Genomic DNA, 17,130 nt, shown 5'->3' on the forward strand with positions numbered 1-17,130 from the left:
TGGCTTTAGCGTGCTGATTTGCCCCGTCTACTTCTTATTGTTGGACGTTGAACAATAAACGTTGATCAAGGCAAGTGAGGCCTGCTAGTTTTGCTTTCACCTCATGTAATGTACTTCCTGTTCTAAAATGTTCCATACAACTGTATGTATTTTTTTGGTTTTCCCAATGTAATCTAAATAAATAAAGCATAATGACGCTCAGAGTACAAAGCATAGAATCAGACTGAATAGATCAGCCCTTATGGATTGGTTACATCGTCACCGATTCCAAATCTAGAATTCGTTTTCAATATCGGGGATTAGTTATTAATATCAGATTGGTGCATCTCTAAGCTCCTCCCCTCACTTGACATCATTGGAACATACAGTCAACTCATACTGCTTCAGCCGCTCCTCACCTCAGTTTGTTGAGCAGGAACTGAGCATCTTCCAGCTGGGTGACAGTCTTGGGCGGTCGGGATACGGACTCCCTGATCCGGGCGAGATCGGCCTCAAGCTCCTGAAAGCGTGGCCCCAGGCTCCCCAGGTCCCCGCCGCCTCCGGGGAGAGACGGCAGTCTGAGGGACAGCTTGTCCAGAGCGAGGGTGACATTCCTCCGCTGGGCGTCCATACTGAAGAAGCAGTCCGGACACAGTTCACAGGCAGGGAACGAGTCACAGCGCCCGCGACTGCAGGAGTCGCAGCGGGGCCCGGTGACCCCAGCTCGGCACAAACACACTCCCGTTTTCCTGTTGCACACTTCCGGGAGGGTTCCCGCTGAGTCACACTGGCAAGCTGTGGACATGAAGGCGCACACAAGGTTTTGATTAGAAGCAAAAATAGGATGAAATATCAGAAAAGAAAAGGTGACTCACGTCGGCAGCCGGACAGAGGGGTTCCATACGAGCCGTCTGCGCACTGACTGCATGTCCTTCCTCCAAAGTCTCGTCTGCACTGACACTGACCTGTCCGCTGCAACCAAACACATTCACAGTGTGAAATCATCCAGCTCAGAACATGCTCAGAGAACCGCTGAACATCTGCTGCTGACCGGACAATTTCTTTGATTCGCTCATGAATGTTAAAGCAATTTGTGAAGGACACATTTTCTCAAATTTAGATATGTCTTCCTATGACAGCAAAGACTTTTCAGGCAGTTGTTGCCTTAGGGAGAAAGAAACATATGTTTCCAAAAGCGTTTTGACCCAGGTCAGATGGAGTTTACACCGCAGGACTGAGTTGAAGTGGTGGACCTGCACGGGTCGTCTTACCTGGTCACAGGTGTCACTGGTCGACCAGGTCGGGTCACAGCCACACGGCTCGCAGACCTCTGACTGGGGCGGCTTCCAGTAGCCTTTTGAACACACGTCGCAGGTCGGGCCGTGGAAGTGGGGGCGACAGGGACACTGTCCGGTCACAGGGTCACACAGCACCGACAGGGAGCCGACCGGAGAACAGGAGCATTCTGCAGAGAAACCAGCGTGAGGCAGAGAGCCGTCTGACCGCCACCGGACAAAACCGCTCTACAAAGAAACGAGAGCTGACGGGAGGACAGAGGGAGAGCGGCTGCTCTGGGGCGGCCATGCAAGAACATGCCAAAGCCATGATCAGGGCCTGTCCAAGCCTTTTTGAGGCCCTAAACGGCTTCTTGTCAACACCAGATGATTTATCACTCCTAAGCTACTCAATGTGTGTAACAGACCTACTATCATCAGAATAATTTGTAATTAGCATAAATTATACTTGTTTTATTATGACTATTAAGTTTAATTTTGGAGGAGTAAAAACAAACAATAAAAAAATTATTTAGATTCTGAAATGCAGATGAATGGTTGAGTTTTTGTTCAGGTGTTTAATTATGATTTATAGTTTCTTTATGAGTGGCTTTATTTCTCTTAACGCTTTGAATCTTCACAGGATGGAAAGACTAAACTATAAGACTAGAAAATTCCTGAAGAAATTTAACCGGGGCCTGCCAAAGTGTGCCCGTCGATTTTGACCCAGCGTTCTGATGCTAAACATTAGCATCCATGCTAAAGAAAGCTGCAATGTCATCAATACAATGTGCAGAGTCACAAGCATGTATAGTAAATATGGGTAATAAGTAAGGGAAATAGCTAATACCTCATGCAAGGTAAAAGGCTAATGCTAATGCTCTGCCTTGCTCCGCAAGGCAGAGCCCTAACCTGATTGGTAAAGATCATGCAGGATAATCTTATTGCACTGCCTACGTCAGTGCACTGGTGGGGAACAAAGAAATGCTAATGTTTGTGCTAATGCTAATGCACTGCCTTGCTGCGCAAGACAGTGCCCTAACTTGAGAGGGAAAGATAATGCAAGCTAATATCATTGCAGCGCCTGTGGCGCTGCATTAGCCACGGCCTAATCTTAAGGCTTTTATTTTGAAATGTTCAGAATGTTTCATTTTAAATGGTCAATGTAATCCCATGTATAACAGTGATTTGGTTAAATCAGACATATAATGGTCAAAAGAGCACTTATTTAATGTAAAAATTGTCCAGGCTTTTATTTTGAATTTTTTTTAAAGTTAATTTAAAATTTCCACACTAATTCCATGTGTAACAATGGTTGGTTAAAAATAGTTATAAAAGACCCAAAACACAAGCAGTTCTAAAGTCCAGCTTTTTTCTCTGAGTTCTGCCATAGTTAGAACTACAGTGATGCGTTTTTGTAGTCCTAATCAGCTGGCCCCTTTGTGTTCCGTTGCCATGATAATGGATCCTGTGCCAGCTGTGAGTCAGACAGGGGGAGACATAATTCTATCAGTTTGAGGCAGCCATTTTCCTTAAAATATGCATGAGCCAGAAAGGAATCTTAAGGCTTTTATTTTGAAAATTTCAGTAAGCTTCATTTTCACTGTACAAAATAATCCAAAGTGTAACAGTGGTTTTGTTAAAAAAAAAAAAAGTCACATAATCCCCAAGAGAGCAATTCCCTAATATAAAAGTATGTCAGGGTTTTTATTTTGAAATTTTAATTCAACTTAATTTAAAATTACCACGCTAATCCTGTGTGTAACAAATGATTGTTACACAACCATTTGAAATCAGTTATAAATAGTCCAAACACAATATAATTCTAAAGGCCAGCTCATTCCTCCTCAGTAGTAACTGACAGTTCCACCATGTTGTAGTTTTTATATTCACCTATGACCTCTTCTGTAGGCACTGAGTGTTCTGCCATGTTGTAGTTCTAACCTTCAGGAATTGAAGTTCTAAAGAGGTCAACTGTCATGTCAGTGTGACACACAAGTAGAGACTTAATTCTAAATGCTTGAAGAAGTTAGTTTTTCTGACAGGCCTGAGAGAAATATTCAAGGTTTTATTTTGACATTTTCATTAAGCTTAATTTAAAATTTCCACACAAATACTGTGTGTAACAATGTTTGCTTAAAATCAGTTATAAAAAGCCCAAACACAATGTAATTCTAAAGGCCAGCTCATTCCTCCTCAGTAACTGACAGTTCCGCCATGTTGTAGTTCAGACAATCAGCTCTGACCTCTTTTGTAGGCACTGAGTGTTCCGCCATGTTGTAGTTCTAACCTTCAGGAATTGTAGTTCTAAAGAGCAGCTCAAACCTTCTCAGTAGAAACTGACAATTCCACCATGTTGTAGTTTGTATATTCACCTATGACCTCTTCTGTAGGCACTGAGTGTTCTGCCATGTTGTAGTCCAAACCTGCAGTCATTGTAGTTCTAAAGAGGAGGTCAACTCTCATGTCGGTGTGACACACAAGAAGAGACTTAATTCTAAATGCTTGAAGCAGTTATTTTTTCTGAAAAGCCTGAGAGAAATATTCAAGCTTTCACTTTGAAATTTTCATTAAGCTTAATTTAAAATTCACATACTAATCCTGTGTGTAACGATTGTTGCTTAAAATCAGTTGTAAAAAGCCCAAACACAATGTAATTCTAAAGGCCCGCTCATTCCTCCTCAGTAGTAACTGACAGTTCTGCCATGTTGTAGTTCAGACAATCATCTCTGACCTCTTTTGTAGGCACTGAGTGTTCCGCCATGTTGTAGTTCTAACATTCAGGAATTGTAGTTCTAAGGAGAAGGTCAACTATCATGTCAGTGTGACACACAAGGAGAGACTTAATTCTAAGTGCTTGAAGAAGTTAGTTTTTCTGACAGGCCTGAGAGAAATATTCAAGGTTTTATTTCGAAATTTTTATTAAGCTTAATTTAAAATTGCTACACAAATTCTGTGTGTAACAATGGTTGCTTAAAATCAGTGATAAAAAGCCCAAACACAATGTAATTCTAAAGGCCAGCTCATTCCTCCTCAGTAGTAACTGACAGTTCCACCATGTTGTAGTTTTTATATTCACCTATGACCTCTTCTGTAGGCACTGAGTGTTCCGCCATGTTGTAGTTCTAACCTTCAGGAATTGTAGTTCTAAAGAGGAGGTCAACTGTCATGTCAGTGTGACACACAAGGAGCGGCTTAATTCTAAGTGCTTGAAGAAGTTAGTTTTTCTGACAGGCCTGAGAGAAATATTCAAGGCTTTATTTCGAAATTTTTATTAAGCTTAATTTAAAATTGCCAAACTAATCCTGTCTGTAACAATGGTTGCTTACAATCAGTTATAAAAGTCCAAACGCAATGTAATTCTAAAGGCCATCTCATTCCTCCTCAGCAGTAACTGACAGTTCCGCCATGATGTAGTTCTGACAATCAGCTCTGACTCTTTTGTAGGCACTGAGTGTTCTGCCATGTTGTAGTTCTAACCTTCAGAAATTGTAGTTCTAAAGAGGAGGTCAACTGTCATGTCAGTGTGACACACAAGGACAGACTTAATTCTAAATGCTTGAAGAAGTTAGTTTTTTCTGACAGGCCTGAGAGAAATATTCAAGGTTTTATTTTTAAATTTTCATTCAGCTTAATTTTAAATGTCCAAAATAATCCAAAGTTTAACAGTGGTTCTGTTAAAAAAGTCACATAATGCCCAAGAGAGCAATTACGTGATATAAAAGAATCTCAGGGCTTTTATTTTGAAATTTTCATTAAGCTTAATTTAAAATGTCCACACACATACTGTGTGTAACAATGGTTGGTTAAAATCAGTGATAAAAAGCCCAAACACAATGTAATTCTAAAGGCCAGCTCATTCCTCCTCAGTAGTAACTGACAGTTCCGCCATGTTGTAGTTCTGACAATCAGCTCTGACCTCTTTTGTAGGCACTGAGTGTTCCGCCATGTTGTAGTTCTAACCTGCAGTCATTGTAGTTCTAAAGAGGTCAACTGTCATGTGTGTGAGGCAGAGACAGATTTCTATCTTTGTGAGACAGCTCAGTCAGTTATAATGGAAAAAGCAGCCCGAACAACTCCTTGCCGTTCGGAAACCGTGATACGTATCGGAAAACCGTTTGAAGCATATGAGAGAGCTATTTTTTGTCTCCGATAGTCCTGCAAATCAAATCTGTAGCTCATTCACAGTAATTACAGCGATGAGATAAAAATGGTGTGTGCTGAGGTCTGAAATTTTCCATCAAAGTATGAAAATATATGGTGGAGAGCGTCAGTTAGGCTGGAACTTGATTTTGCTCTAAAGCACCTTGACAGAAAACCGTAAGCCCTAGAAAAATTTTGAAAACATTTTACCGGAGCAGACATTCGTATCGATGTCATGTCTGAGTTTCATACCGATAGCACGATATTTGTGGGCGTGGCGGCGATTTCAAAATTTATTTGGGGTCAGAAATCCACTTCATTTTTCACTCTAGGAGCGGCAGTTGGTGGCAGTTATGCTCTGCGTTTCGGCAGTTGGAAATTTCGCTCGTTTTTCGCTTTTTATGTCGCCGTCGTAACGCCGATTCCCCATAAAAGTAATAGCTCCCATGCCGGGATCGAGCCGCACGTTTTGATACCACTTTTGTGGGTGGGCTCGCAGCGGTGCGAGCCGCATTCCGGTCTACGGAAGAAAAATAAAGAACTATAACTAGAAAATTCCTGAAGAAATTTAACCGGGGCCTGCCAAAGTGTGTGCCCGTTGATTTTGACCCAGCGTTCTGATGCTAAACATTAGCATCCATGCTAAAGAAAGCTGCAATGTCATCAATACAATGTGGAGAGTCACAAGCATGACTTACTGCATTCAGTATACTAAATATGGGTAATAAGTAAGGGAAATAGCTAATACCTCATGCAAGGTAAAAGGCTAATGCTAATCCTCTGCCTTGCTCCGCAAGGCAGAGCCCTAACCTGACTGGAAAGGATCATGCAGGATAATCTTATTGCACTGCGTACGGCAGTGCACTGGTGGGGAACAGAGAAATGCTAATGTTTGTGCTAATGCTAATGCACTGTCTTGCTGCGCAAGACAGTGTCCTAACTTGAGAGGAAAAGATAATGCAAGCTAATATCATTGCAGCGCCTGCGGCGCTGCATTAGCCACGGCCGAATCTTAAGGCTTTTATTTTGAAATGTTCAGAATGTTTCATTTTAAATGGTCATTGTAATCCCATGTATAACAGTGATTTGGTTAAATCAGACATATAATGGTCAAAAGAGCACTTATTTAATCTAAAAATTCTCAAGGCTTTTATTTTGAATTTTTTTTAAAGCTTAATTTAAAATTTCCACACTAATCCACAATATAGTTATCCATGTGTAACTAAAATAGTTATAGCCTAAAGTCCAGCTTTTTTCTCTGAGTCTGCCATAGTTAGAACTACAGTGATGCGTTTTTGTAGTCCTAATCAGCTGGCCCCTTTGTGTTCTGTTGCCATGGTAATGGATCCTCTGCCAGCTGTGAGTCAGACAGGGGGAGACTTAATTCTATCAGTTTGAGGCAGCCATTTTGCCTAAAATAGGCATGAGCTAGAAAGGAATCTTAAGGCTTTTATTTTGAAATTTTCATTGAGATTAATTTTAAATGGCCAATCTCATCCCATGTTTAAACACTGATTGGGTTAAATCAGTTATATAGTGGTCAAAGAGCAATTACTTGATGGAAAATTGTCAAGGCTTTTATTTTGAAATTTACATTAAGTTAATTTTAATGGTAACACTAATCCCATGTGTAACTATGGAGTTTTGAAATCAGTTCTAAAATTCCCAAAAACCAAGTACTTGTCATGGCCAGCTCATTCCTCCTCAGTAGTAACTGACAGTTCTGCCATGTTGTAGTTTTTATATTCACCTATGACCTCTTCTGTAGGCACTGAGTGTCTGCCATGTTGTAGTTCTAACGTTCAGGAATTGTAGTTCTAAAGAGGAGGTCAACTGTCATGTCAGTGTGACACAAGGAGAGACTTAATTCTAAATGCTTGAAGAAGTTAGTTTTTCTGACAGGCCTGAGAGAAATATTCAAGGTTTTATTTTGAAATTTTCATTAAGCTTCATTTAAATGTCCAAAATAATCCAAAGTTTAACAGTGGTTTTGTTAAAAAAGTCACATAATGCCCAAGAGAGCAATTACGTGATATAAAAGAATCTCAGGCTTTTATTTTGAAATTTTCATTAAGCTTAATTTGAAATTGCACACTAATCCTGTGTGTAACAATGGTTGCTTAAAATCAGTTATAAAATGCTCAAACACAAAGTAATTCTAAAGGCCAGCTCATTCCTCCTCAGTAGTAACTGACAGTTCCGCCATGTTGTAGTTCTGACAATCAGCTCTGACCTCTTTTGTAGGCACTGAGTGTTCCGCCATGTTGTAGTTCTGACCTTCAGGAATTGTAGTTCTAAAGAGGTCAACTGTCATGTGTGTGAGGCAGAGACAGATTTCTATCTTTGTGAGACAGCTCAGTCATTATAATGGAAAAAGCAGCCCGAACAACTCCTTGCCGTTCGGGAACCGTGATACGTATCGGAAAACCGTTTGAAGCATATGAGAGAGCTATTTTTTCTCCGATAGTCCTGCAAATCAAATCTGTAGCTCATTCATAGTAATTGCAGCGATGATATAAAAATGGTGTGTGTTGAGGTCTGAAATTTCCATAAAAATATGAAAATATATGGTGGAGAGCGTCAGTTAGGCTGGAACTTGATTTTGCTCTAAAGCACCTTGACAGAAAACCGTAAGACCTAGAAAAATTTTGAAAACATTTTACCGGAGCAGACATACGTATCGATGTCATGTCCGAGTTTCATACCGATTGCACGATATTTGTGGGCGTGGCGGCGATTTCAAAATTTATTTGGGGTCAGAATCGCACTGCTTCCCACACTCTAACGAAACGTCAGTTACACTCTAGTTTGGGCAGTTTCTAACTGACAAAAATTTTTTGATGGTTTTTCGCTTTTTACTTTTTCATCGTAACTCCGAATCCCACCAAAAGTAATAGCTCCAATGCCGGGAACGAGCCGCACGTTTTGATACCACTTTTGTGGGTGGGCTCGCAGCGGTGCGAGCCGCATTCCGGTCTACGGAAGAAAAATAAAGTTCTATAATAATAACTAGAAAATTCCTGAAGAAATTTAACTGGGGCCTGCCAAAGTGTGCCCGTCGATTTTGACCCATTGTTCTGATGCTAAACATTAGCATCCATGCTAAAGAAAGCTGCATGGTCATCAATACAATGTGGAGAGTCACAAGCATGACTTACTGCATTCAGTATACTAAATATGGGTAATAAGTAAGGGAAATAGCTAATACCTCATGCAAGGTAAAAGGCTAATGCTAATGCTCTGCCTTGCTGCGCAAGGCAGAGCCCTAACCTGAGTGGATAAGATCATGCAGGATAATCTTATTGCACTGCCTATGGCAGTGCACTGGTGGGAAACAGAGAAATGCTAATGTTTGTGCTAATGCTAATGCACTGTCTTGCTGCGCAAGACAGTGCCCTAACTTGAGAGGAAAAGATAATGCAAGCTAATATCATTGCAGCGCCTATGGCGCTGCATTAGCCAAGGCCGAATCTTAAGGCTTTTATTTTGAAATGTTCAGAATGTTTCATTTTAAATGGTCAATGTAATCCCATGTATAACAGTGATTTGGTTAAATCAGACATATAATAGTCAAAAGAGCACTGATTTAATCTAAAAATTCTCAAGGCTTTTATTTTGAAATTTTTTTAAAGCTTAATTTAAAATTTCCACACTAATTCCATGTGTAACAATGGTTGGTTAAAAATAGTTATAAAAGGCCCAAAACACAAGCAGTTCTAAAGTCCAGCTTTTTTCTCTGAGTTCTGCCATAGTTAGAACTACAGTGATGCGTTTTTGTAGTCCTAATCAGCTGGCCCCTTTGTGTTCCGTTGCCATGGTAATGGATCCTCTGCCAGCTGTGAGTCAGACAGGGGGAGACTTAATTCTATCAGTTTGAGGCAGCCATTTTCCTTAAAATATGCATGAGCCAGAAAGTAATCTTAAGGCTTTTATTTTGAAATTTTCATTGAGATTAATTTTAAATGGCCAATCTCATCCCATGTTTAACACTGATTGGGTTAAATCAGTTATATAGTGGTCAAAAGAGCAATTACTTGATGGAAAAATTGTCAAGGCTTTTATTTTGAAATTTACATTAAGCTTAATTTTAATGGTAACACTAATCCCATGTGTAACTATGGAGTTTTGAAATCAGTTCAAAAAATTCCCAAAAACCAAGTACTTGTCATGGCCAGCTGATTACCCCTCAGTAGTAACTGACAGTTCCACCATGTTGTAGTTTTTATATTCACCTATGACCTCTTCTGTAGGCACTGAGTGTTCTGCCATGTTGTAGTTCTAACCTTCAGGAATTGTAATTCTAAAGAGGAGGTCAACTGTCATGTCAGTGTGACACACAAGGAGAGACTTAATTCTAAGTGCTTGAAGAAGTTAGTTTTTCTGACAGGCCTGAGAGAAATATTCAAGGTTTTATTTTGAAATTTTCATTAAGCTTCATTTTAAATGTCCAAAATAATCCAAAGTTTAACAGTGGTTTTGTTAAAAAGTCACATAATGCCCAAGATAGCAATTACGTGATATAAAAGAATCTCAGGGCTTTTATTTTGAAATTTTCATTAAGCTTAATTTAAAATTGCCACACTAAATCTGTGTGTAACAATGGTTGCTTAAAATCAGTTATAAAAAGCCCAAACACAATATAATTCTAAAGGCCAGCTCATTCCTCCTCAGTAGTAACTGACAGTTCCGCCATGTTGTAGTTCTGACAATCAGCTCTGACCTCTTTTGTAGGCACTGAGTGTTCCGCCATGTTGTAGTTCTAACCTTCAGGAATTGTAGTTCTAAAGAGGTCAACTGTCATGTGTGTGAGGCAGAGACAGATTTCTATCTTTGTGAGACAGCTCAGTCAGTTATAATGGAAAAAGCAGCCCGAACAACTCCTTGCCGTTCGGAAACCGTGATACGTATCGGAAAACCGTTTGAAGCATATGAGAGAGCTATTTTTTGTCTCCGATAGTCCTGCAAATCATATCTGTAGCTCATTCATAGTAATTACAGCGATGATATAAAAATGGTGTGTGCTGAGGTCTGAAATTTTCCATAAAAGTATGAAAATATATGGTGGAGAGCGTCAGTTAGGCTGGAACTTGATTTTGCTCTAAAGCACCTTGACAGAAAACCGTAAGCCCTAGAAAAATTTTGAAAACATTTTACCGGAGCAGACATTCGTATCTATGTCATGACCGAGTTTGATACCAATAGCACGATATTTGTGGGCGTGGCGGCGATTTCAAAATTTATTTGGGGTCAGAAATCCACTTCATTTTTCACTCTAGCGGAGCGGCAGTTGGTGGCAGTTATGCTCTGCGTTTCGGCAGTTGGAAATTTCGCTCGTTTTTCGCTTTTTACGTCGCCGTTGTAACGCCGATTCCCCATAAAAGTAATAGCTCCAATGCCGGGAACGAGCCGCACGTTTTGATACCACTTTTGTGGGTGGGCTCGCAGCGGTGCGAGCCGCATTCCGGTCTACGGAAGAATAAGTTATAACTAGAAAATTCCTGAAGAAATTTAACCGGGGCCTGCCAAAGTGTGCCCGTCGATTTGGATCCAGCGTTCTGATGCGAAACATTAGCATCCATGCTAAAGAAAGCTGCAATGTCATACAATATGGAGAGTCACAAGCATGACTGACTGCATTCAGTATACTAAATATGGGTAATAAGTAAGGGAAATAGCTATTACCTCATGCAAGGTAAAAGGCTAATGCTAATGCTCTGCCTTGCTTCGCAAGGCAGAGCCCTAACCTGAGTGGAAAAGATCATGCAGGATAATCTTATTGCACTGCCTACGGCAGTGCACTGGTGGGGAACAGAGAAATGCTAATGTTTGTGCTACTGCTAATGCACTGTCTTGCTGCGCAAGACAGTGCCCTACCTTGAGAGGGAAAGATAATGCAAGCTAATATCATTGCAGCGCCTCTGGCGCTGCATTAGCCACGGCCGAATTTTAAGACTTTTATTTTGAAATGTTCAGAATGTTTCATTTTAAATGGTCAATGTAATCCCATGAATAACAGTGATTTGGTTAAATCAGACATATAATGGCCAAAAGAGCACTTATTTAATGTAAAAGTTGTCAAGGCTTTTATTTTGAAATGTTTTTAAAGTTAATTTAAAATTTCCACACTAATTCCATGTGTAACAATGGTTGGTTAAAAATAGTTATAAAAGGCCCAAAACACAAGCAGTTCTAAAGTCCAGCTTTTTTCTCTGAGTTCTGCCATAGTTAGAACTACAGTGATGCGTTTTTGTAGTCCTAATCTTCTGGCCCCTTTGTGTTCCGTTGCCATGGTAATGGATCCTCTGCCAGCTGTGAGTCAGACAGGGGGAGACTTAATTCTATCAATTTGAGGCAGCCATTTTTCTTAAAATATGCATGAGCCAGAAAGGAATCTTAAGGCTTTTATTTTGAAATTTTCAGTAAGATTCATTTTAACTGTCCAAAATAATCCAAAGTGTAACAGTGGTTTTGTTAAAAAAAGTCACATAATCCCCAAGAGAGCAATTCCCTAATATAAAAGTATGTCAGGGCTTTTATTTTGAAATTTTAATTCAACTTTATTTAAAATTACCACGCTAATCCTGTGTGTAACAAATGATTGTTACACAACCATTTGAAATCAGTTATAAAAAGTCCAAACACAATGTAATTCTAAAGGCCAGCTCATTCCTCCTCAGCAGTAACTGACAGTTCCACCATGTTGTAGTTCTGACAATCAGCTCTGACTCTTTTGTAGGCACTGAGTGTTCCGCCATGTTGTAGTTCTACCTTTCAGGAATTGTAGTCTAAAGAGCAGCTCAGTCCTCCTCAGTAGTAACTGACAGTTCCACCATGTTGTAGTTTTTATATTCACCTATGACCTCTTCTGTAGGCACTGAGTGTTCTGCCATGTTGTAGTCCTAACCTTCAGGAATTGTAGTTCTAAAGAGGAGGTCAACTGTCATGTCAGTGTGACACACAAGTAGAGACTTAATTCTAAATGCTTGAAGAAGTTAGTTTTTCTGACAGGCCTGAGAGAAATATTCAAGGTTTTATTTTGAAATTTTCATTAAGCTTAATTTAAAATTTCCACACAAATACTTTGTGTAACAATGGTTGCTTAAAATCAGTTATAAAAAGCCCAAACACAATGTAATTCTAAAGGCCAGCTCATTCCTCCTCAGTAGTAACTGACAGTTCCACCATGTTGTAGTTTTTATATTCACCTATGACCTCATCTGTAGGCACTGAGTGTTCCGCCATGTTGTAGTTCTAACCTGCAGTCATTGTAGTTCTAAAGAGCAGCTCAGTCCTCCTCAGTAGTAACTGACAGTTCCACCATGTTGTAGTTTTATATTCACCTATGACCTCTTCTGTAGGCACTGAGTGTTCTGCCATGTTGTAGTCCAAACCTGCAGTCAATGTAGTTCTAAGGATAAGGTCAACTCTCATGTCAGTGTGACACACAAGGAGAGACTTAATTGTAAATGCTTGAAGCAGTTAGTTTTTCTGACAGGCCTGAGGGAAATATTCCAGCTTTTATTTTGAAATTTTCATTCATCTTAATTTAAAATTGACACACTAATCCTGTGTGTAACAATGGTTGCTTAAAATCAGTTATAAAAAGTCCAAACACAATGTAATTCTAAAGGCCAGCTCATTCCTCCTCAGTAGTAACTGACAGTTCCGCCATGTTGTAGTTCTTAGAATCAGCTCTGATCTCTTTTGTAGGCACTGAGTGTTCCGCCATGTTGTAGTTCTAACCTTCAGGAATTGTAGTTCTAAAGAGGTCAACAGTCATGTGTGTGAGGCAGAGACAGATTTCTATCTTTGTGAGACAGCTCAGTCAGTTATAATGGAAAAAGCAGCCGAACAACTCCTTGCCGTTCGGGAACCGTGATACGTATCGGAAAACCGTTTGAAGCATATGAGAGAGCTATTTTTTGTCTCCGATAGTCCTGCAAATCAAATCTGTAGCTCATTCATAGTAATTACAGCGATGATATAAAAATGGTGTGTGCTGAGGTCTGACATTTTCCAGAAAAGTATGAAAATATATGGTGGAGAGCGTCAGTTAGGCTGGAACTTGATTTTGCTCTAAAGCACCTTGACAGAAAACCGTAAGCCCTAGAAAAATTATGAAAACATTTCACCGGAGCAAACATTCGTATCAATGTCATGTCTGAGTTTCATACCGATAGCACGATATTTGTGGGTGTGGCGGCGATTTCAAAATTTATTTGGGGTCAGAATCGCACTGCTTCCCACACTCTAACGAAACGTCAGTTACACTCTAGGTTTTGGCAGTTGAGCTTTTCGGTTCGGCAGTTGGAAATTTGGCTCGTTTTTTGCTTTTTACGTCGCCGTCATAACGCCGATTCCCCATAAAAGTAATAGCTCCAATGCCGGGAACGAGCCGCACGTTTTGATACCACTTTTGTGGGTGGGCTCGCAGCGGTGCGAGCCGCATTCCGGTCTACGGAAGAAAAATAAAGAAGAATAAAGAGGCATTCTATTAGGTGAAGAACAATAGGTGCCTGCCATGCAATGCATGGAGGCAGTTACTGACTTGCTTCGCAAGTCAGTAACTGCTCTCCTTATGCATTGCTATGGGCAGGGCCCCAACTAGAAAATTCCTGAAGAAATTTAACCGGGGCCTGCCAAAGTGTGCCCGTCGATTTTGACCCAGCTTTCTGATGCTAAACATTAGCATCCATGCTAAAGAAAGCTGCAATGTCATCAATACAATGTGGAGAGTCACAAGCATGACTTACTGCATTCAGTACACTAAATATGGGTAATAAGTAAGGGAAATAGCTAATACCTCATGCAAGGTAAAAGGCTAATGCTAATGCTCTGCCTTGCTGCGCAAGGCAGAGCCCTAACCTGAGTGGAAAAGATCATGCAGGATAATCTTATTGCACTGCCTATGGCAGTGCACTGATGGGAAACAGAGAAATGCTAATGTTTGTGCTAATGCTAATGCACTGTCTTGCTGCGCAAGACAGTGCCCTAACTTGAGAGGAAAAGATAATGCAAGCTAATATCATTGCAGCGCCTGCGGCGCTGCATTAGCCACGGCCGAATCTTAAGGCTTTTATTTTGAAATGTTCAGAATGTTTAATTTTAAATGGTCAATGTAATCCCATGTATAACAGTGATTTGGTTAAATCAGACATAAAATGGTCAAAAGAGCACTTAAGTGATGGGAAAATTGTCAAGGCTTTTATTTTGAAAATTTTTTAAAGCTTAATTTAAAATTTTCACACTAATTCCATGTGTAACAATGGTTGGTTAAAAAGAGTTATAAAAGGCCCAAAACACAAGCAGTTCTAAAGTCCAGCTTTTTCCTCTGAGTTCTGCCATGTTAGAACTACAGTGATGCGTTTTTGTAGTCCTAACCACTGGCCCTGCTGTGTTCCATTGCTATGGTAATGGATCCTCTGCCAGCTGTGAGTCAGACAGGGGGAGACATAATTCTATCAGTTTGTGGCAGCCATTTTGCCTAAAATAGGCATGAGCCAGAAAGAGTCTTAAGGCTTTTATTTGGAAATTTTCAGTAAGCTTCATTTTAACTTTCCAAAATAATCTAAAGTGTAACAGTGGTGTATATAAAAAAGTCACATAATCCCCAAGAGAGCAATTCCATAATATAAACGAATGTCAGGGCTTTTATTTTGAAATTTTAATTCAACTTAATTTAAAATTACCACACTAATCCTGTGTGTAACAATGGTTGGATAAAATCAGTTATAAAATGCCCAAAACACAAGTAGTTCTAAAGGCCAACAACTTACTCAGAGCTCTGCCATAATAAAAAACTACAGTGATGCGTATTTGTAGTCCTAACCACTGGCCCTGCTGTGCTCCGTTGCTATGGTAATGGATCCTCTGCATGCTGTGAGTCAGACAGGGGGAGACATAATTCTATCAGTTTGAGGCAGCCATTTTCACTAAAATAGGCATGAGCCAGAAAGGAATATTAAGGCTTTTATTTTGAAATTTTCAGTAAGCCTCGTTTAAATGGCCCCAATCTATTCACATGAGTAACAGTGATTGTGTTAAATCAGTTCTAAAATGCTCCAAACAGCAATTGATATAAAAATTGTCAAGGCTTTATTTTGAAATTTTCATTAAGCTTAATTTCATTAAGATTAATTAAACTTAATTAACACTAATCCCATGTGTAGCAAAGGTTGGTTAAAATCAGTTATAAAATGCCCAAAACACAAGTAGTTCTACAGGCCAGCTCCTTCCTCAGAGCTCTGCCACAGTAAAAACTACAGTGATGCGTTTTTGTAGTTCTAATTAGCTGCTCGGCCCTGCTGTGCTTTGTTGCTATGGTAATTAATCCTCTGCAACTGTCATGTGTGTGAGACAGAAAGAATTCTATCTTTGTGAGACACCCAGTCAGTTTTGACTGAAAAAAGCGGTCCAAACAACTCCTTCCCATTCGGAAACCGTGATACGTATCGGAAAACCGTTTGAAGCGTATAAGAGGGCTATCTTTCGTCTCCGATAGTCCCGCTATTCATATCTGTACATCACTCACATTAATAACAGCGACAAGATAAAAATGGTGTGCGCTGAGGTCTGACATTTTTCAGAAATACATGGAAGTGATCCTGGCTGAGCGAGTCGAAATCCTGTCGCATCACTTTGCTCTGAAGCCCCTAGACAGAAAACCATAAGCCCTAGAAAAATTTTGAAAACATTTTACCGGAGCAGGCATGCGTATCTATGTCATGACCGAGTTTGATACCGATAGGGCGATATTTGTGGGCGTGATGGCGATTTCAAAATTTATTTGGGGTCAGAATCGCACTGCTTCCCACACTCTAACGAAACGTCAGTTACACTCTAGTTTGGGCAGTTTCTAACTGACAAGAATTTTTTGATGGTTTTTCGCTTTTACTTTTTTATCGTAACTCCGAATCCCACCAAAAGTAATAGCTCCAATGCCGGGAACGAGCCGCACGTTTTGATACCACTTTTGTGGGTGGGCTCGCAGCGGTGCGAGCCGCATTCCGGTCTACGGAAGAAAAATAAAGTTCTATAATAATAATAATAATAAAGAGGCGTTCTATTAGGTGAAGAACAATAGGTGCCTGCCATGCAATGCATGGAGGCAGTGACTGACTTGCTTCGCAAGTCAGTCACTGCTCTCCTTATGCATTGCTATGGGCAGGCCCCAATAATAATAATAAAGAGACATTCTATTGGGTGAAGATTAATAGGTGCCTGCCATGCAATGCATGGAGGCAGTGACTGACTTGCTTCGCAAGTCAGTCACTGCTCTCCTTATGCATTGCTATGGGCAGGCCCCAATAAAGAAGCGTTCTATTGGGTGAAGATTAATAGGTGCCTGCCATGCAATGCATGGAGGCAGTGACTGACTTGCTTCGCAAGTCAGTCACTGCTCTCCTTATGCATTGCTATGGGCAGGCCCCAATTATAGTTTCTCTCAACAGGAATAGAAAGCGTGACATGCAGCCGCCTTCCTTTGTGCTGCTTCTCTGTGCGTCAGACGACTCACTTTTGCATCCCAGGGGGTCTGACGAGCTCAGGCTGTGGAAACCTTTTTTGCAGCGGTCGCAGAGAGGGCCCTCCGCGTTGGCTTTGCACTGACAGGAGCCGGCGCTGTCTTCACACTGGCCCCCGTTCACCGTCCCCTCCGCATTGCAGGCACAGCCTGGAGCCAACAGAACCCGGGTTGTCTCAAACACGGCTTTTTAAAATATTCATTGATTGTTTT

The 17,130-nt window shown here is 40.5% G+C and overlaps 1 protein-coding gene across 4 annotated transcripts in view; it reads right to left on the reverse strand.

Moving 5' to 3' along the window:
• LOC129353830 (laminin subunit beta-3-like) overlaps nt 1-17,130 on the reverse strand; it is a 32,605-nt gene that overhangs the window by 4,399 nt on the left and 11,076 nt on the right. For all 4 annotated transcript variants that reach the window (XM_055023302.1, XM_055023308.1, XM_055023293.1 and 1 more), the window contains 4 exons: nt 16,912-17,067; nt 1,251-1,444; nt 855-951; nt 399-774 (listed from right to left, as the gene is read on the reverse strand). In XM_055023302.1, the coding sequence (XP_054879277.1) occupies nt 399-774; nt 855-951; nt 1,251-1,444; nt 16,912-17,067 (823 nt within the window). The remainder of the gene's footprint in view (nt 1-398; nt 775-854; nt 952-1,250; nt 1,445-16,911; nt 17,068-17,130) is intronic.

This window comes from Poeciliopsis prolifica, unplaced genomic scaffold (genome assembly GCF_027474105.1).
Source record: "Poeciliopsis prolifica strain line A6 unplaced genomic scaffold, Auburn_PproV2 SCAFFOLD003, whole genome shotgun sequence".
Taxonomy (NCBI): Eukaryota; Metazoa; Chordata; class Actinopteri; order Cyprinodontiformes; family Poeciliidae; genus Poeciliopsis; species Poeciliopsis prolifica.